The sequence below is a fragment of the Sciurus carolinensis genome, chromosome 17 (genome assembly GCF_902686445.1).
Source record: "Sciurus carolinensis chromosome 17, mSciCar1.2, whole genome shotgun sequence".
NCBI classification, from domain to species: domain Eukaryota; kingdom Metazoa; phylum Chordata; class Mammalia; order Rodentia; family Sciuridae; genus Sciurus; species Sciurus carolinensis.
The window spans coordinates 43,907,648-43,929,391 of record NC_062229.1 but is presented as its reverse complement, the minus strand read 5'-3'; the positions used below and the strand labels follow the sequence as shown (position 1 = coordinate 43,929,391).

The 21,744-nt window shown below is 42.5% G+C and overlaps 1 protein-coding gene and 1 pseudogene across 1 annotated transcript; one reads left to right on the top strand and one right to left on the bottom strand.

Annotated features, from left to right (window-relative positions):
- Positions 1-13,852: 13,852 nt before the first annotated feature.
- Positions 13,853-14,283, bottom strand: LOC124969477 (40S ribosomal protein S23-like; annotated as a pseudogene).
- Positions 14,284-17,969: 3,686 nt separating this feature from the next.
- LOC124968266 (ubiquitin-conjugating enzyme E2 variant 1-like) lies at positions 17,970-21,031 on the top strand. The gene is made up of 2 exons (XM_047530542.1): positions 17,970-17,980; positions 20,538-21,031. The coding sequence occupies exons 1-2, from the start codon at positions 17,970-17,972 to the stop codon at positions 20,905-20,907; spliced, it is 381 nt and encodes a 126-aa protein (XP_047386498.1). The 3' UTR covers positions 20,908-21,031.
- The last annotated feature ends 713 nt before the right edge of the window (positions 21,032-21,744 follow it).

Genomic DNA, 21,744 nt, shown 5'->3' with positions numbered 1-21,744 from the left:
AGATCTGCCTGGGTCTTCCTGCTGCCCTGAGCCATTGGCTGGGCGCTGCCAAGAAACATGGCTTCAGCACAAATACTGCAACAGATGTTGAAGAGCCACAACTGGAGCCCTCAGTCAGTTACATGTAAGGGCTACCTCCATGGCCACACCGCTGCCCCCCAAAGAACTTCCTCTGGAATACTTGCTCGCAGAGAAAAATAAGTTCCTAACTGTACAATGAGCCCATTTTCTACACCTTGCTGCTGGGTGCGCTTCTAACAGACCCCCTCTTTCCACAGCCCCTCCCATTTCCTCCCTCCAGTTTCCCATACAGAGCAGTTTAATTCTGACTCTTTGATGCCCCTGCCAGCACCCAGCCCTCAAGTTGAAGGTCCCACCTTCAACTCCAAAGTGGTTTTTCATGTCCTTTCCCCAAAACAAATAGTATTCTGTTCCTGGGAGGAATTCTGGTGCCAGGTGATAAGACACACCATATGCACCGTGGTGGTTCTCTAGGAGAGATCGCTGTTCTACCCCCCTAATAATGTGAACTGCTCTAGATTGAGACCTTATATTTTTCAACAATTGTACAACTAGTACCATACTTTTCTCTTTACATGTTCAAATATTATCGGCCCTTTTAACACTGAATATACAAACAGTCTTCAAAATCTAACCAAGTCTCATTTTCCAAACTTCTGGTGTGTTTTTCTCTCCGATGTATCAGACCATTTCCTGCTTTACCATCTTGTTAACCCACAATCTGCAGGTCAGCCAGGGCCTCAGGTTCACAGGCACCAGCTTTATCTGCAGTTTCATCAATAAACTCCAGTGCCTCCGAGCGGATTTGACCAAGGTCAGGAGGTGCTGTATTATTCCTACATATGTATAGACAGAACTATTGTCTGGCTAGTTTAATATTCCAGGGCAGAAGCAGATGCAATTCAGACCTCGAAGAAATAAAGGCAATATCCTTTAAGTTCAAAAGCCTTATTCACCTTGTCCGATAGGAAATATCCACTTCCCAGAACCAAGCAAGAAAATGTAATAGAGTGCAGAAGTCTCCTGAGGAAGGTCGAGGCACCTTTGCTCTCTGAAAGAGGACGGCAGGTGGCTTTTAGTGCTCAGGTGGCATTCTGCGGAGCCCATAATGGTAAATGGAGGGAACCCTTAATGTTGTCATCACTTGTAACCTGAGAAGGTGTTAAGTGTGCCACGTTGAAGATCAGCAGTTGCAGCTCAGGTCTGCAGTCGTGTGTGTGTGTGTGTGTGTGTGTGTGTGTGTGTGTGTGTGTGTGTCCGCGCAGGCGCAGACGCTGGCTCATGAACCCAGGGTTGCGCAGCAATGCTGTCTCATCTGGAGCTGACCACAGAGTGAGACAGAGGTTAACTCTGTCTCGCGACATCATTGCTTCCTTTGTTACTGAAAAAAAAAAAGCCTTTCCCTGATTTCCTGTGGCCACTTGCCTTCCATCGTTACTACATAAATAGCTTTGTGGTTCTGACCATCATTTTCCTAAGGAACAAGTTATTTAACTTCTCTAATTTAATCATCCTCAGATTATCTTCCTACCTCGATTTAATAAAGGAAATTAAAATGTGTTTTCTTTTCGTTAGTATCCTCGACCACCATCTGCTTAAAAATGTGGATATAATCAGCCACTGGAAAGTATGAGAAACAGATCATGTTTACAAAGAAGTTTCTCTGTCTTTAAAAAGCATGTGAATAAAATTTTAAAATCCCCATGAGGAAAAAGAAAAATCTGCCAGAATTTTTAGTTGAAAGAGATTTCATTTCATAGCAAGAGCTGGTAATGTAAAATGATCTCTCCAAATATAAACCCACGGCTTCCTGGTAATTGTGTTATTTTTAAGACAAATAAGGTATTTTTTCTAATTTATTGTTTTCCAGAAACCCTTTTTGCAGTCTGTCTGGTAGCAGTCAGTGGGACTAAATTCATGCCACCTGTTCCCACTGGTTTTCAATCTTATGTATCTGGAAAATCATGGTAGTCATCTTTCCCCTGCAAGGATTATTCTGGAACCATAGATACTGTTTTTATGTTAGTGTGAATGTTTTCTGAGTAAGGAACAGGAATATTTTTAAATTACTTGGAAGATTAACAATTAGTTTTTCTTCCTTCATCAAGAAAACATACTGATTTTTTAAAACAGCTTTATTGAGATATAATTAACTTACCATGCAATCCACTTATTCTATGTATAAAACCCAGTTTTGTAAGTGTATTTGCAGAATTTTGCACACATCACTACAATCTACTTTCAGAATATTTTTGTGCCATTAACCAAAGAAAACAACCAGTATTCTTTAGCAGACATGCCCATTCCTACCCCAGTCCTAGAACCCACAAATCTTTCTGCCTGTACTGATTTGCCTTTTCTGGGCATTTCATACAGAGGGGTGTTATGGTTTGGATGTGAGGTGTCCCCTAAAAGCTCACGTGTGAAACAATGCAAGAAGGTTCAGAGGAAAAATGATTGGGTTGTGAGAGCCTTAACCCAATCGGGGAATCAATCCCCTGATAGGGATTAATTGAGTGGTAACTGAAGGCAGATGGGGCCTGGCTTTGGGGTACATATTTGTGTCTAGTGAGTGGGGACCTCTCTCTGCTTACTGATCATCCTATGAACTGCTTCCCTCTGCCACACTCTTCCACCCTGGTGTTCTGTCTCACCTTGAGCCCTGAGGAATGGAGCCAGCTGTCTGTGGACTGAGACCTTAAAACCATGAGCCCTCAAATAAACTTTTCCTCCTCTACAATTGTTCTGGTTGGGTCCTTTAGTCACAGCAGTGAAAAAGCTGACTAAAACAAAGGACTTATAAAGTACATAACCTTCTGTGACTGGCTTCTTTTACTTAGTGTAATGTTTTCAAGGTTCATCTGGGTTGAAAATGTACAAGTACTTCTGCTTTACTCACTTTTATTGCCAAATAGCATTTCATTGTTCAAATACAGCACATTTACTTATCCATTCATCAGTTGATGAATGTTTCAGTTCTTGCTTATTCTGATTAATGCTGCTATAGGTGTTCACATACAAGTTTATAAGCAGATGTGTATTTTTCTGTGTATTTTTCTTTCTTTGGTACTGGGGATTGAACCCAGGGGTACTCTACCGCTGAGCTACATCCCCAGACCTTTTTATTATAATTATTTTTAATTCTGAGGCAAGGTCTTGCTAAATTGCTAAGCCTGACTTCAAACTTGCAATCTTCCTGCCTTAGCCTCCGGAGTAATTGGGATTAGAGGTTTGTGCCACCACACCCAGTACAGACATCTATTTTCAGTTCTCTTGGGTATATGTTTATAAGTGGACTTGATGCGTTTAATGGTAATTCTACCTTTAAGTTTTGGAGACACTGCCAAACTCTTTTCCATAGTGCCTGTTCCCAATTTCTCCATATGCTCACCAGCACTTGTTATTGACTGTATTGTGGTGGGATGAAGTGATTTTTTTTTTTTTTTGCACTGCTGGGAATCGATCCCAGAGCCTCATGCATGCCAGGCAAGCACTCTACCACTGAGCCACTTCCCCAGCCCTGAAGTGGCACCTCGTTATGGTTTCCATTTGTCTTTCACTCAAGTTTCATGATATTCAGCATGTTTTCGTGGGCTCATTGGTCATTTATTTATCATACTTGGAAAAACATTGACTCAAATACTTGGCACATTTTGAAATTGTTTTGTAATTAGTGAGTGGCAAGAGTTCTTTATATATTCTGGAAACAAGTCTTTTTTCAGATCTATGACTTGCAAGTATTTTCACCCATTCTCTAGTTTTATCATTTTACTTTCTTTTTTTTTTTTTTTTTTTTTTTGCAGTGCTGGGGATTGAACTCAGGGCCTTAGTGCTTGTGAGGCAAGCACTCTACCAACTGAGCTATCTCCCCAGCCCCCATTTCACTTTCTTGATAATGTCCCTCCCTGCATAAAAGTTCTTGAGGTTTGTGTGGTCCCATTTATCTGTTTTTCTTTCTTTCTTTTTTTTAACTAGGTTTATTTAGTGCATGTACACGTAAAGGAGAAATCACCCTCTGATCCCACCCAGCGGAAAACATACACGAACCCAAGGTCTGTGTGGAAGGGAGGGACCTGATTGCTTTAGCCAGCTTTTTCACCACAGTGACCTCTATTTTTCTTTTGTTGCTGACACTTTTGGTGTCAAATCTAAGAAATCATTACCTAGCCCAAGGTCACAAAACTACCTGTTTTCTTCTAAGAGTTTTATAGTTTTAGCTCTTGCATTGAGGTCCGCACTCCATTTGAGTGAATTTGTATATATGGTGCACAGTAGTGAATCCAAAGTGTGTTCTTTTGTATCAATACGCTCAGGTGTGCCTGCACCATTTGTTGGAAAATGAGTCTTCTTTTCTCAATGGTATGATTAAGCTAGGGGACCAAAGTTGCCTCAGGGTTCTGACTTTTCAGCAAAGTGCGTGGTGGCCACCGCAACCATGGTTCAAAGAGGCCCAGGTGTATCTTGTGCCAGTGGCAGACTTTGGCCTCCACACGTTGCTGATTCTGCATGTGCACAGAATGCAGAGTATGGGGTTGTGGTAGCTGCCACAGAGATTTCAAAGGAAAAACTGGGAGGCCAGGCGGAAGTTTGACAAAGAGTTAGAATCCTGCAGAAAAGCCCCAGTGGGGTGTTGCAGCTGTAGGAGTGGGGTCAGCGGGGACCCCACAAAGGCACAGTAGATGGCAGCCTGCCAACTAGCTTTGGAAAGGTGTGGAAATCAGTGGGCAGTCCAAGAAAGTCACCATGTGGCTTATAACCGGCAAAGTCACAGGGGCAGGACCACTCCATGTGTGCAAGATGCTGGACTGGAGCTTTAGCATTCAGTGCCTGCCCTGCTGGGTTTTGGTCTGCTCTGGGCTGACTACACCTTTCTACATACACTTTGGCTAGGCCTCCCCTTGGAAATGGGGATATTGCCTTGTGCCTGTCCCACCACTGTGTATTGGAAGGAGATTACTTATTTTGATTTTACAGGTTCACAACTGCAAGGAGTTTGCCTTGAGTCTCAGATGAGACTTTGGATTTTTGAATTAATCCGAGAACAAATTAAGGTTTAGTGATTATTGGAGATGGATGATGTGTTGTGAGAAGGACATGCGCCTTGGAGACCAGAAGAGGCTTGGTTATGGTTTGAGTGTGATCCTCCACAGTTTCATGTGTTTACATTAAATCCCCATCATGAGGCATTAATAAGGTGGAAACTTAATTAAAGAATGTCCTCTAGAGATGGGGCCTTTGGGAGGTGAAGAGGATTAGATCAAGTCATCAGGGTGGAGCCCCAGGATGGGGCCAGGGAACACACACAACGTGCTTCCTGTTCTTACCCTAACCTCCCTGGGACTCTGTCAGCAAGAAGGACTCACCAGGTGCAGTGACCCTCCAGAATTGTGAGCCAAAATAAATCTTTTTGCTAAGACTTGCCCAGTCTGTGGTATTGTGCTGTTGGTAACAGAAAAAAGATGCAAATGCCCATCATGTTACACCTGGCACCCTTGTGGAAAGTCATTTGATAAATGCAGAATCTTATTTCTGGATTCTCAATTTATTCTGTTAATCTATATGATTATTTTATATTCGTACCACACTGCGTTGTTTACTGTGTATTCATAGTAAGTTTTGAAATCAAGAAATGTGAAATTGAAATGTGAATCCTCCAACTTAAATCATCTTTTCAAAGATCGTTTTGTCAATTCTGGGTCCCCTGCATTTCCCTAGGAATTTTCGTTTAGTTCAGGTGTTCTTTGGTTTTGTTTTCTTTTGGGTACCAGGGATTGAACCCAGGGGTACTTAACCACTGAACCACAGTCCCAGTCCTTTTGTTTTATTTTGACACAGGGTCTCACTAAAATGCTTAGGGCCTTGCTAAATTGCTGAAGCTGGCTTTGAACTTGCAATCAGCCTCCCAAGCCACTGGGATTACAGGTATGCACCACATGCCCAGCTTCCATATGAATTTTAGGATCAGCTTATCAAATTTTGCAACAAACCAGCAGGGTTTTTTTTTTTTTTTTTTAAAGATTGAGTTAAATCTGTAAATCAATTGGGGAATATTGGCATCTTAATAGTATCGAATTTTCTAAGTTGTAATTTAGACCATTCTGATGTATTCATTTGGATCTTTTAAAATTTCTATGTACAATGTTTTAAGAGTTTTCAGTGTACAAATTGTGCTATTTTATTAATTTTGATGCTATTATAATGAAAATTTCCCCTTAATTTCCTTTTTTGGGAATGTTCATTTTTAGTGCACAGAAATAAGATTGCCTTTTGTACATTCATCTTATATCCTGTAAACTTGATGAACTTGTAAATTTTTTTTGGTGGGCTCTATATATGAGATCACATCATCTGTAAATAGAGATTAATTCTTTCTGCTTTCTTCTATTAATAGTGTACACTATTTCATATATTTATTAATCACCTATATATCTTCTTCTGTAAAGTGTCTGCCCACTTCCTTAGCCCACTTATTGATTGGGTTCTTTGTATTTTTGGTGTAAAGTTTTGTAAGTTCTTTATAAATTTTGGAGACTAATGCTTTATCTGAAGTGTGTGTGGAAACGATTCTCTCCCCAGTATGATTACACAAATGGTATGAATCTACATCGTGCACAACCATAGAAATGAAAAGATTCATTTGTGTACAATGAATCAAAATGCAGTCTATAAAAATAAAAAAAATTAAAAATAAAAAAACCTAGTGTGCACTCTATTAATTGATTTCTGGCTATCAACTTACCATGTATTCCTGGTATAAATCCCATTTGTTAATGGCGTCTGCTCCTTTTCGTATGTTTAGTTTTCGGTTGGTTTGTTTGGGGCAGTACTGGGAATTGAACCCAGGGGTGATTAACCACTGAGCCACATCCCCATTCCTTTATTATTTTTGGTTTTGAGATAGGGTTTTACTAAGTTGCTTAGGGCCTCACTAAATTACTGAGACTAGCCTTGAACTTCTGATCCTCCTGCCTCACTCTCTGGAGTCGCTGGGATTACAGGTGTGTTCCACCATGCCTGGCTCCTCTTCATATGTTACTGTTTCAGTTTATTAGTATTTTGTTGATAATCTTGGTGTTTATAATCATAAAGGACATTGGTCTTTAGTTTCTTTTCTTGTGATATCTTTGTTCAATTTTGATATCAGGACAATACTCAGGGAATGAGTTGAAAAGTGTTTCCCCTTCTATTGTTTGGAAGAATTGATATTATTTCTTCTGGGAATCTCTGATAGAATTCATCAGTGAAGACAACTGGACTTGGGTTTTCCTTTTGGGGAAGTTTTGAAATTACCACTTTGACCTTGATATAGATCTATTCAGATTTTCTATCTCTTCTTTAATCAGTTTCAGTAGTTTATGTCTTCTGAGGAATTTGTCCATTTCAGCTAAATTATATTATATATATATATAATATGTATTTTATATTATATATTAATGTGTGTATATGTATTTATATATAATTTCTTTTTTGGCACGCAATTGCTTTGGCATGCAATTTACAACCCTCTCTACTTCTGTAAGGTCAGTATTAATGTCCTCTCTTTTGTTTCTGATACTAGCATTTTGAGTCTTCAATTTTTTTTTCTGGGTCAATCTTGCTAAAGCTTTATGAGTTTTGTTAATCTTTTCAGCTTTTAGTTTCATGGATTTTTCTCTATTATTTTTCTAGTCTTTATTTTGCTAATTCCCACTCTTTATTCTTTTTCTGTTTGTGTTTGACCTAGTTTGCTCTTCTTTTTCCTGTGTCTGAAGGTAGAAGTTTAGGTTATTGATTCCGACTCTTTCTTCTTTCTTAATATAGGTATTGACAACTGTAAAATTCCCTCATAGCACCACTTTGGTGGCTTTCTATAAGTTTCGGTATGCTGTGTCTTCATTTCATTCATCTCAAAGTATCTTCTGATTTCCTTTTGATTTCTCTAGCTACTTGCATTTACTATTGAACCCCTCAGAATTTTTCACATCTGTTTGTATTTTCTAAGTCCAGAATTTCTATTTGGTTCTTTTTTGATAGTTTCTATTTTTTTTTTTTTTTTTTTTTTTTTGCGGTGCTGGGGTTTGAACCCAGGGCCTTATGCTTGCAAGGCAAGCACTCTACCAACTGAGCTATATCCCCAGCCCAATAGTTTCTATTTCTTTACTGACGTTTTCTTTTGATGAGACATTGTCATCACACCTTCCTTTGGTTCTTTGAGCACAGTTCTCCTTAGTTCTTTGAACATATGTATAATAGCTCTTTTGAAGTGCCTATTTGCTAGGTCCTTTATCTGGGCAGCTTCAAAAGCAGTTTCTATTCCTTGTGGTTTTTTTTTTTTTTTTTTTTTTTTTTTTTTTTTTTTTTTTTTTTTTTTTTTTTTTTTCCTACCTTCTGTACGGGTTTCGTTTGTTTTTATTTTTTTTGCAAGCCTTGCAATTTTTTTGTTAGAAACTGAATATTTTAGATAATATTTTGTAGCAACGGTGGATAATGACATTAACCCTGGGGGTGGCTGCTTCTGTTGTTGTTTGCTGCAGTTTATTTGTTTAGAGACTTTACTAAAATCATCCTGTGAAGTCTGTTCCCCTGCAGTGTGCAACCTCTGACATCTGACCTCAGAATTCTCTCCTTGTTACTCCCTTTTAGCTTGGCCACCTCGGCTAGGAATCGCTTCCAGCGGACGTGAGGCACTTTGTGGTCAAAGGTTGTTCTTAAACCCTCACGGCCACTTAGATGTTTATGCTTCACTGTTGTATGTGTGTGTGGCTTGGAGGTTGTTAGCACAGTTGGGGGTTGCTTTTTCTTTGTCCCACATTCTAGTATCTTAGAGTTCTGCCGTGCTCCACTCTGCTGGCTCCCTGGGAGGGTGCAGGTTTGGACATGCAGTCTTCTAGGCAGCCAGGGGAAACCAATATTATTTTAAAGCCTAGCATCCTAGGAGCTGCCCTTGGGTCAGAATAACTTGCTTTTCATTGAGTATTTGGTCAGAGGTTGTGTTTAAGCTCCCTGTGCCAGCGTGGCTTCCCTAGGTTTCAGGGTCTGTTTGAGGCTTGCTTTGGGGGTCTGCTCAGAGTCCTCCCTTCCTGGAATATGGGTGTAGCTTAGTCCCTGTGCACAGCATGTCCGTCAGATCCCAAGATGATTGTGACCCCAGGGCGTTCTCCTTGGCTGGCTCCTTCCTGTTTCTCTCTATTACACTTCTGGCTGCGCTGCTATTCTATCAGAGCGACCTACCAGCCTCCTCTTAACGACTGTCCACTAAGATCTGCATTGTTTTGTCAGCACTCTTAGCCAGGAATTTCTCCACTCTCTGTTTCAAGCAAAGTCAGTCCTGCAGGCAGAACTACTGGGCTGTGGTCCTGCCTTTCTGCCTGGGCAGAACCCTGCACCTCGGTGAGGAGCTGGACCCGGAGATCCATGCTGCAAAGGAATGAACGTCCCTTCTGTAACGTGTGTCCTGAGAGTGAAGGCAGCTGATCTTTTGCAGCATGGACTAGGCTAGTGGGTGAGGGTCGGGGTAGTGGGCCCGGTGTTCTTAACCTGCTTTACCTGGAGTACAGCTTCCACCCTATAAGCAAGTGGGGGCAAGAGGGAGATTCTTCCTGCCAGCTGGGTGGGTGGCGGGGGAGAGGGAGGGAGGGGGAGGGGGGAGGGGGTTGGCGGTGAGGGCAGATGTGCCTCCCAAGCCACAGACTCTCACTCTTCTCATTAAGGTTTCATAGATATTCTCGAATGACTTTTTCTCCATTTCCTGTTTACCCTTTGAATAATTTCCAGGGACTTTATTGCTTTTTTAAAATCATTTTCACCAGTTAAGTTATTGTTTTGCTGGAGAGAAGAATCTGTGGAGGGAGCGTCTTACCTCATTATTCAGGAAGTCCTGTCCCACGTCTTGTTTTTATATCCTAATAATATTCCATGGGATTGATAAACCCTTAACCACTCTGTCAGGGAGGACTGAAAGCCGAGAATGTCATTAAGGGCTGAGAGGATGGGGAACTATGTCTCATGACTCCTGGATGTCACCTAAAAACAGCAGTCGCTTAATGCAAACTCAGGTTGCCTCTTAAAATTTCAAATGATGTCACATATTTCCTCCTCTCCACCCTCCAGCATCAAACAGAAAGCCAGCAGCTCGCTTCCATTTCATATCACAAATATGCAACATGCTGCATTTCCAAGTTGGAAGGGGACATCAAGCAAATAAGAACTTAAGTCCCCAGAGGACAAGACTTGCTATTCTAGTTTCCAATTTTTGTATGAAATGGGAAATGGTAGCCAAACAACAAATGATGTTTTTAAAGTGGTATTTTCACATCAAGTACTGTTTCTGGATAGCACAAATTATTCATAACTCAGCTCTGTCTCAGCAAGTCCTCTATTCTCCAAAGAATGCACTTTCTTTCCCCAGACACAGGGCCCCAGACAAAGAGCTGAATTAAGACATTCTCTCACATCAGCAACAACTGGAAGTTCAGTTCAAATGCAGTATGAAATTTAAAGGCACTCTAATGTAACATTTGAAAGTGGAAAAGACAATTTTCTGCCTAAAAACGGTTATGTCAGTTCTGTTAAAAAAAAAAAAAAAAAAAAAACTAATGATATTTAGGAAATATGTCTTTGAGGATAATAAAACCATAATATTTAGTAATCTGTGGATACTTGTTCCACTGACATAGTAGCACCTGAATCTGATAAGTTGTGAATTAATTTTTAAAGAAAGGTATAATTCTAACAGTGTATTCTGCATTTTCATTTACAGAACTTCCATTTTTTAAACTTCTATGAAAAAAGTATGCATGTAGATGCAACTATAATTTATTGAAAATAGTTTTGATAATTTTGTCATTTCCACGGTGATGGCCCTCTCAGCCACAGGTGACCGGGCAAGAGTCTCCTAAAGCTGAATAGCATCCTATAACATATTTAGATAGTGTTCTACAAACCCAGGAATGCTCAGATTGACTACTTGGGAGGCCGAGTCCGGAGAATCATAAGTTTAAGGTCAGTGACTTAGGGAGACCCCATCTCCAAGTATTTTTTAAAATAAGGTTAGGGATGTAGCTCAGTGGTAGAGTACCCTTAAGTTCAATCCCCAGCACTGAAAAAAGAAGAAAAGAAAAAAAAAAAAAAAGAATGCAGCAATTGTAACCTTTGAGAAAAGTAGACTCAGGAAGATTAAATGACTTTTTTTTTTAGGGTTCTGAGTTAGTAAGTAGTAGAGATCAACTAAAGCCCAAGTTTTCAACGATCCCTGGATTGCCTGGCTGCTGTGTTGAATAAGGTATGTTATGTGGTGAAACGACACAGGCAAAAGGACATTTAATAGTAACAGTGCCACTTCTGGACGTTTCAGCTCATAGGGTTTCATGTTTCTTTTCTAAATTTCCTCTTACCTCGATCCCGTGGAGGAGGAAGTGGCAGCAGTGGTAGCTGTCATCCTCACAGTAAGAACATCAGTAGCCTCACTTGGGGAGGAAGCTGGGCCTTCCCCACATCCACTGATTTCACCAGCATCACACAGGGAACAGGAAAGCCAAGGCATGAACTCAGGTCTCTCCTTGCGAATCCATATTCCAGACACAGAGTGAAGATCAATGGGGTCCAATGACACTGGCTACCAAGGTGGTGCAGGATGTTCCTTCTGCATACGGGCTACTCCACCACCAAGACTCCATTCGACATTGACGTCAAGAATGCAACAGTCTCGCTCAGGAGGCTGAGGCAGGAGGATCCCAAGTTCAAGGCCAGCCTCAGCAACTTAGCGAGACCCTGTCTGAAAATTAAAAATTAAATGGGCTGGGGATGTGGTTCAGTGGATAAGCACCCCTGGGTTCCAACCCAAGTACCAAAAACAAACAAACAAAAAAAGAATGTAACATCTACTTTCGAGAGAGTTATTCAGTTTCTCTGTGCATCTTGTTTTGCTTTAAAAAGCAAACAAACAAACAAACAAAAAACCTTCCAATCTCAATGTGATACAAAAAGGTCAGCTGATTCCATTATAAATATGATGATTTAGAGAATAAGAGAAGTATATGGCACTTCTTAGGAAGCCCTCTATCCCAAGCATCTCTATGAAAAAATGTTTTCCTATCCCCACAATAGTCTAAGACACAGCACATCCGGGGTCCAGTTACAGCAAACGTTTCCCATGTGATTTACATTCTGTATGTAAAGTAACCTCACTACACAGTGTTCACATCACACCATGGAAGAACGAAGGCCGGGAGGATAAGAGAAGACATGAACTGTAAGAAACTCCCCGTGAGGCTTGTGCTGTGCAATTCAGTTCACCTCTGCCTTCTTTGAAAGAGAACATTAGTCGGTTCCCTAACCTTGAGCTGAGCATGGTGATCAAAATGTTGGTATAAAGAATAGAAGGAATTGGAGAAGGCTGTAGCTGGGAAGAAGTGTTTCAGTTATCTATGGCCTCGTAATAAACCACCCGCAAGACTCCACGGCTTAAACAACGGTGAATTACTCCTCCCTGTTCTGTGGTTTCACCTGCCATCACTAGTGGCTGGGACATCTTTGTTCTTCTCTACGAGGCTAGCCCGGGCTTCTGTGCAGGTGGCAGTCTCAGGAAAAGCAGAAGTCGCCTGCATCCTGAGGGCTAGACAGGCATAGCATCACTTCCTATTGGTGAAATCAAGTCACCAGAATCAACCCAGCCAGTCTCAAGAAGAGGGCAAACAGGTTCTACCTCAGGAGAGAAGAGATGTGCTCCTTCAAGAATGGAAAGGCCTGTTGGTGGCCCTCTTTAGAGACTACTCACCAGAGTTGTAAAACAGGAGCCTTTTGACTTCTGTCGGGATGTTCCAGACCTGCAGAGGAGGTGGGGGAGGTGAGAGAGGCCATGTGTCAACATCTGAGGGTCAGAGCCAGTTCTGCTTGTTATTTCCATAATGGCAGAGTGCCAGGGACTCAAACCCGGGCCTCCAGCATGAGAGACAGGCATTCTACGAGATGGGCTATATGGCCTGCACACAGAGCCAGTTCTGAAGAGACCAGTTCAGTGATCCAAGTTGCCTGAGAGAGTGAGTGGGTCTCAGATCTCCTGGAAGCGTTCTTCTCTGGAAATTCAACAGGAAAGACCTCCTGTCCATATTCCCACTGTCCTCACCCCTTGGGAAGAATGGGGAACTGGAGCAGGGTTAATTGAAGTAGGGTGAGTTAGGGACTCAATTATAGTCCTCTCAAAACATATGTTAAAGGCCTCATCTGCAGTACTCAAGAGTCTGACTGTTTGGAAATAGGGTCTTCAAAGAAGTAATTAAGTTAAATGAAGTTGCTGGGGTGGGCCCCTGATCCAGCCTGGCTAGTGTCCTTAGGAGAAGAGATTAGGACACACAGAGAGACAGCCAGAGGAGGCTAAGGAGACAGAGGACTCAGAGCAACCTAATCTGCCAGCACCTTGACTCAAGCCCTGCAGTGAGACTGTGGGATGTGAATTCCTATTCCCCAAGCCACTCCATCTGTGGCATTTTGTTAAGGCAGCTGGAGGCAACTAATACAGAGGGGGAAGCCTAAGACCAAAGGGGTCAGTAAAACCAAAACCCATGTGGAAATGTGAAGGCCTAAAACACCAGCAGGATCACTCAGGGGCTCTTCGCATCAGAGGGGATCAGAGCTGGGTTTGGGCATGGTGACAGGTACCTGGGATTCTGAGCAGACATACAAGAGAATTCTCCAGGCAAAGGTCACACACTGGAGACAGCCCCAGGCAGGTTTTATTGATCCTGTATATTTTCATGGAAATGATGATTAGTTTCTGACATTTAAAAATCAGATGGTTTTACACTTTTTTTTTTGGAATACGAAAATTTATTACTATTGTTTTCATCAGCAAAATTTATGATCTTGGTCTTTCCTTCTTGCCTTTGTATAGGGCCAAAAGAGACATTGGCTACTTTGACAACCTTAAAGCGGACTCCAGGAATGTCACCAACAGCATGACCTTTTCAACCAAATCCAGCAACCAGAACTTCATCATTTTCCTCCATAAAGTTCAGGCAACCATCATTGGGTACAAAAGCTGTGATTTTTCTTGCCATTCTTGATCTGCTGGACCCTGACACCTTTCCTGATGGCAGAATTTGGCTGTTTGGCTTCAACCCCTACTTTTTCCAGCACAATTCCCTTTGCATGGGAAGCACCACCAAAAGGGTTGGCCTTCAGGACTGGGCCCAAATGCACTTTCTTGTACTGTTTATCATGGCACTTCTGGTCCCTTGGGTGACTACAGAGCTTCCTGGCAGTACAAGGACCGCGACACTTGCCCATCCTGTCGGTGCCTCGGGGCCCAGCGAAAGCGGTTTTACACTTAAAAAAAAAAAAATTAGGATTTCCAAGGTCTGTAGGAAAATTAGAAGACCCATGAGCCTCCTAGAGTCAGGGGTTGGGACTTGGATTTTCATTTGTATGTGCACCGCCAACCTGAGGGTTTCCAAGACAGGGTTTTGTGAATAGCAGGTGGGAAAATAGACCAGCGTGTTCTATCAGACTGCATCACTTTGAAATTTGGGAATTGAAAGTCTTTATGGTAATTTATGTCTTGTCATTACAGTAAAAAGAGTGTGATTCACCCACTCAGCTTCGTTCATTGTGATTTACAGTGGAGGAAGTTACATAATTAGCCGTCTCTAGAAGGGGTGGAAGCTTCCAATATTCCAGGTAGAGCTTTTAAAAGGTTTTTTTTGTGATCTGAAACTGATTTTTTTATAGTTGTTTCTATTTCCGGAAGACATTGGAAATAGCTTTAAGTGTACGCGTGTGTTCAAATGGCTTCTCACTTGACACCCTTAGACACGCATCGGCAGCTTGTACGCTCTTTCTTCAGTGTAATGAAAAACCTCATTATAATTTGCACATCAAACAAGAGGGGCCTGGTTCCTCTGGCTGGGGGAGACTTGATTGAATTTCTAGGCTTTTGAGAAACTCACAACATTCTCAGTTGTTCATGTTCCTTATACATAATACCTGAGACAGAATTAGCAACAGAATTACTGTTCAGGTCTGGTTTTGCTCTTCTTCCAAAGCACTTTGCATGTTTAAAGAGACTTCTCCCTCTTCCCGGGTTAAATTAACACTTGGAAAGGCCCCAGCCCTTGGGTGATAGGCACATCCTCTCCAACCAAGGCAGCTGAAGCTGGAGAAAGCTGGTGTAGGCTGTTCCCATCTCAGCCTCCTGATGTGGAGGCCTCCTGTCCAGGCTGTGTGGAGCATGCCTCAGGGCCTTTGACTCCCCCACTCCCAGGTCCTTCTTTTAGTAACCCCCTTTTGCAGTCATGTTACCTCCACACACACACACATAAGCCCCCACTGCTCTTCAGCTGTTCCCAAGGGCAGCATGCGCTCCTTGGAAAGACACCCCAGGTGTACTTTCCCTTTGGGTTCCTACAGTCATTCTCTCAAGACTGGCTTTTCTTCTCTGGACAGACTAGTCCAAGATCCATCAATGACCTGACAATAAGTATTGTCCATGTGCCACCTTCTGAAGTCCTGCCTCACCTCCCTATAGACGGGGAACCGTGGGGGTAGGGATAGGCACCATGGTGAACCTGCAATAACAGAGCCATGACTAGCATTTGTGGGACCTGCCTGTGCTGGGCAGTGGACTAAGGGTAGGTACATATGCTTATTGTGCCCATTTACCCATCAAGAAACTGAGGCATAGAATTGCCCTTTGTCACACAGTGGAAAATAACAAAGCTGGTCGTTGAACCCAGGCAACCTCGCCCCAAAGACCTAAAGCCACACACACACGTTCGTTCGAACTCACATCTTGTTCCAGAGAGGATTTACGATGGCTCACAGAGACACATGCAGAGAAGGTAAATTTTTAAATCAACAGGAAGGTAAATCAGGACAACAGGAAAATGAGGTCAGGAAAAACCAAGTGGAGCCAACGGTGATCACTGTACACAAAACAAGAGCCAGCAGCACAGGGTCTGCCCCACAGCTGGAAACGCGTGGCCCCATCCGGAATCCAAGTCATTTCTGAGCACGGCTGATCTGTGCCACTGAGCTGCTGGCCACTTCAGGGCTGGGTGGACCATCAACATTTTTTGTCTCTCCACAGTATACATCTGATGAATGTTGATGACGTGAATCTGTCCCCTCGATCCTGCTAGCTCTCCATCTCTGAGGCCCTGGAGAAGTTCCTACCTTCTCGGCACCTCCCAGGGCCCACCCTGGGGGAAGAAGAGTGATTCCGCTGGTTGGGAGGGGCGCTTTAAAAGGTCTGCTCTCCTGGGCTCTTCCTCTTGGCATTGGCTTACTCTCTGGCTCCTCCTGGCAGGGCAGACCCCACCATGACAGGGGGTGAGCCTGCAGGAACCAGAAGTCCTCCAGCTGTTCTGTCATCCTGTGACCCTGAAAGGAAGTTCTGTTTGTAATGAGGCCACAGTCAGCATACTGTGGACAGAAATCCTGGAGTCAGAAAGAAACTGGGTCCTCAAGGACATCATGGAGAGGCTGGTCCAACTACCCTGATGACCTCAGAGTATGTAGACACCCAGATACAAGAGCCCATCAACTTCCTTATTGTTAAAGCCAGTTTGGTTGGATATTTCTTCCACTGCAAGCATTATAACTACTCAAGGTGTCATGCCCAGTTTAGAGATGAGGAAACCAGTATCGAGGGATGAAGTAACTTGCCTGAGGTCATGCAGCGAGTGTAGCGGGGGCTCGGCTTGGAACCGGTGCCAGGCTATGGGTTCCACACCCAGCAATTAATCTGGCTGTTCACTAGAACTGATTCATGTATTTCAAGATTATAAGAACAGCTCAGACATGTTTAACTTAACTAAAAAACTGGCATTAGATTTCTCACACTTCCTCTAGGAGTTCAGAGCTGGGCCATTTCCTGTGTAGCAGGGATCTCCAGAACATCAAAGACTTCACAAATCACGGTAATGCCAAATCAGGCAGATTTATTACTGGTTTTCAGGGTTGACATCGGTACTTTTTCTCCATTTTTTTAAAGCACGCAGTAATGATGACAGAGTATAAAACAAATATATACACCAGTTAGTGGCTTCCAATTTTCTCTTATCACAGCTGACAAATGTCCTGCACCTTGTGGGAAGAGTGTGGGCGAGAAGAAGGCACTGAACTGGCAGTGGATTTTCATACTGTAGACTTTAAAAAAGAAGTGAATGCAACTATATAATGAGCAAAAGCCTAAGACCTTCTTCTAGCTTAAAATCTCAGCATTGAGCTGGGCGCTGCGGCACATGCCTGTAATCTCAGCGACTCCAGAGGCCAAGGCAGGAGGATCACAAGTTCAAAGCCAGCCTCAGCCAAAGTGAGGTCCTAAGCAACTCAGTGAACCCCGTCTCTACAAAAATAGGGCTGGAGATATAGCTCAGTGGTTGAGTGCCCCTGAGTTCAATCCCCAGTATCCACCCCCCAAAAAATTCTCAGCATTGGACAGGATGTGGAGGGCATCTGGTCTAGTCTCCCACCTGTAGCAGGTAGGAGTTCCTTCCAGATTATCCCTGTCAGTTATCCAGCTTTCCCTTAAAGATGAAGGGGGGGGGTTTGGGGTTGTAGCTCAGTGGCAGAGCATTTGCCTACCATGTGTGAGGCCCTGGGTTCGATTCTCAGCACTGCATACTAACTAATTAATTAATTAAAGGTCTATGGACAACTAAAAATTAAAAAAAAAAAAAAAAAAAGATGCAGGGGGGAACAGGGGCCTTTCTCCTTTCTGTTGCTAGAGAAGTTGTTCACACTGAACTGACTTCGAACTTACATTTTGTTATAAACAAAGTCACTCTTCTTCAAAGCAGAATGGATACCAGCTCCTTAAAAGAGAAATAGCAACAAATATCTGTTACTGCATTGTACTTCCAAAAAGATGTTCTGCTGAGACACTGCTACTAGCTATCCCCCGCAGGATGACCAGATGTCTTTAACCCTTGTCCCCTAACTCACTTTGGATAGATTGAGTACATGTCCCGTCCATGAACTTGAGGTAGCTCAATAGAGAGATATTATATATTTTTTTTTTCAAAAGGGCACATTTGTTTAAAACAGTACTACAAAGTTAATAATGAGCCAGGTGCAGTGGCACAGGCCTGTAATCCCAGTGGCTTGGGAGCTGAGGCAGAAGGATGGCGAGTTCAAAGCCAGCCTCAGCAATTTAGTGAGGCCCTAAGAAACTCAGTGAGACCCTGGGTCTAAAAAATAAAATATGAAAAAGCGCTGGGGATGTGGCTCAGTGTTTAAGCACCCCTGGTTTTCAATCCCCAGTATCAAAACAAAAATTTTAAAGCTAATAATGAAAAATAGCAGCAATCTCACAACCACTTGCAAATCTTCTAGCTATTTCCTCTGGCACTTACATTTCTAAATAATGTGTTGATACTATCTTTTTTTTTTTTTTTTTTTTTTTTTTTTTTACAGTGCTAGGGATTGAACCCAGGACCTCATGTATGCTAGGCAAGCACTCTACCACCGAACTACATCCCCAGTCCTTTTTTAAAATTTTATTTTGAAACAGGGTCTGGTTAAATTGCCAGGCTGGCCTCAAACTCAGGATCCGCCTGAGTGGGTAAGATTACAGACGTGTACCATGCCCGGTTCAGCTTCATTTTCTAATCAGTGAGAGTCCTCCATCTTCAAAACTTTCCCAAGCAGCTTCATTTAACATGATTCCATTCTGGGTACTTTTCCCCATGAGACTGTAAACTTTCGAAGATTCAGTTATACAAAGTGCTATCTCCCAAGGAGGGGAAGCCTATGTGAGAAAGAGCCATTGGAACCTTTGGGGTGGTTTGCTAGAGAACTGACTCCCTTCTTGTCTTTCAATAGAGATGAATACAGGGCTGGGGAGATAGCTCAGTTGGTAGAGTGCTTGCCTTGTAAGCACAAGGCCCTGGGTTTGATCCCCAGTACCCCCCCCCCAAAAATAGAGATGAATACACCTCTGCTTAGTCACATCTGTCAGACTTCCAGCCTGTCCTCTGCAAATCAATGGGCTCCACCAAAACTCAGCCAGCAGCAGCAGAGGCAGCCAAAAACTCTATTGTAGGCCAGGCTGGTAACAGCTAAGAGGAGGATTCTGCAACCTACAAAGGACTTTTAAACATTTGATCCCTAAAACAACTGGGTTCAACAAGGACAGTAGCAAGTATTTGCCCAGAGCATACACAGTGAGTCAGATCCTAGTGATAAGCCCAAGTGTCTCATCTTGTTGGGTCCACACAGCTCATCCTCTGATGTTGATATTATTGTCAACACCTCTGGTCCCCTCAAACAGGAAAACTGGTCTCACTAATAATAATAATAGTCAGACTAATAATAATAGATTAATAAGTGACTGTGCAGGGGTTGAACCCAAGGAACCAGATTCTAGTGTCTATACTCTTACCCACACCAGAAAAGTTCTACTTTCTTCCCATCCACAATTTATCACAAGTCACCCACCTAGTAATGGGGGCACTGTGTTAGCTTTTGCATTACTATGGCCAAAATACCTGACAAGAACAACTTAGAGGAGGAAAAGTCTCAGAGGTCTTAGTCCCCAGATGGCTGACTCCATTGCTCTGGGCCTGAGGTGAGGCAGAACATCAAGGGCCCAGCAGAGGAAGGCGGCTAGCTCATGGTGAAGTCAGGAAGCAGAGAGAAGAGGGGTCCGCAGGGAAGGTGCACCCTTCCAGGGTGACCCATCCCCTCTAGCCACACCTGCCTGTCTGTGGTCACCACCCAGTCATTGAAACTAGGATGAACTGATTAGGTTACAGCTCTCAAAATCCAATCTTCACCTCTGAATATTTCTGCATTAACACAGGAGTTTTTGGTGAACGCCTCATATCCAAACCATGACAGGCAGAAAAAGAGCCAGAACTCAGGACATCCGAGACCTGTGTACCCCACACACTACGCTACCTCCCTTGGTTATCCTATAGACCCCGCAAAACCAGGACCACCAAGTTTTGCCTTTTTGGCAGGCTAGGATTAGGGTGCAACCAGTTCATGACAAAATGTAAGGGGTTGCCAAATACCTCAGAAACTTAAAAAAAAAAAATAGCTTAATGAAATATTTTTAAAAATCACAATTGATACTAAACCTACAAGGAATAAAACGTCAAAAACTTAAATCTAAGTAACCTCCGATTCATCCCAGATTTCTCTTCAAGGCCTTTCTCCTATTTTGCCAATTCTTATTGATTTCGGTTCCTTCATGCCTTGATCTTGAAGTTATACTTGAAAATTTTAAGATGTAACTCACACTTATTCTAGGGGTATTTACGTTTAATATCTCAGGCTTGAAAGAATTCAATTTTATAAGAAATGTCAGAATTGAGTCAGGCAAGGTAGCAAGTGCCTGTAGCAACTTGAGAGACTGAAGCAGGAGGATCCAGGTTGGAGAACAGCTGTAGAAATTTACTGAAATCATGTCTCAAAAAAAAAATTTTTTTTTTTTTTCCCCGGTGCTGGGGATCGAACCCAGGGCTTTGTGCTTGCAAGGCAAGCACTCTACCGACTGAGCTATCTCCCCAGCCCCATGTCTCAAAATTTAAAAACAGTGCGCCTGCGCGCCAGCGCCCGGGGTCGGGCGCGGGGAGAAGAAGGGGCCGGCCTTCGAGCGACAGCGACGCAAGATGGCAGCCACCACGGGCTCGGACAATTTATGAAAACCGAATATACAGCCTTAAAATAGAATGTGGACCTAAATACCCAGAAGCACCCCCATTTGTGAGATTTGTAACAAAAATTAATATGAATGGAGTTAATAGTTCTAATGCAGTGGTGGATCCACGGGCCATATCAGTGCTAGCAAAATGGCAGAGTTCGTACAGCATCAAGGTCGTTCTGCAAGAGCTACGGCGCCTAATGGTGTCTAAAGAAAACGTGAAAGTCCCTCAGCCGCTGGAAGGACAGTGCTACAGCAATTAATCAAAAAGAAAACCACAGCCCCCATTCGATTTAAGCAGTCTTCATTTTCCACCGTAGTAAATTTTCTAGATACATGTTGTAGACTCAGAGTACTGGACAGGAAGCTTCCATTCAAAGGCAGTTTATCTTAAGATACTGTAAATGATACTAATTTTTGTCCATTTTAAATATATAAGTTGTGCTATAAAAAAAAGATTTAAAAATAAGGTATGGGGATGCAGACTTGGGTTCAATCCCCAGTATTAAAAAAAAAGAGGAAGAAAGAAAGAAAGAAAGAAAGAAAGAGAGAGAGAGAGAGAGAGAGAGAAAGAAAGAAGAAAGAAAGAAGGAAAGAAAGAAAAAAGAAAGAAAGAAAGAGAGAGAGAGAGGGGGAGGGAGGGAAGGGAAGGGAAGGGAAGGGAAGGGAAGGGAAGGGAGGGAGGAAGGAAGGGATTGATTTGGAAGAACTGGAGAAAGGACTTGAAAAGAAATTTGGGGTGACATTGAACTTGCCTTTATTTATTTAAAATTTTGACTTTTAAAAATACTTTTAGCTGTAGATGGACACAATATCTTTTTTATTTATTTTTTTGTATGTGGTGCTGAGAATCGAAACCAGTGCCTCACACATGCTAGGTGAGTGCTCTACCACTGAGGCACGACCCCCCACCCTAAAATTTTGACATCTTGTTCATCATGTTTTTTAATATCCTGCTCTGAATTTTTAAAAATAATTCGATTGGAGTTTGTGGGCAAGCTCTTTAATTTTGTTTACATTTAATAATACAAGGCCTGATAACCAGTGAAGGTGAACCATTTTCAAAAGCAATAACCCTAAAGCGAAGTTTGAAACGGCCT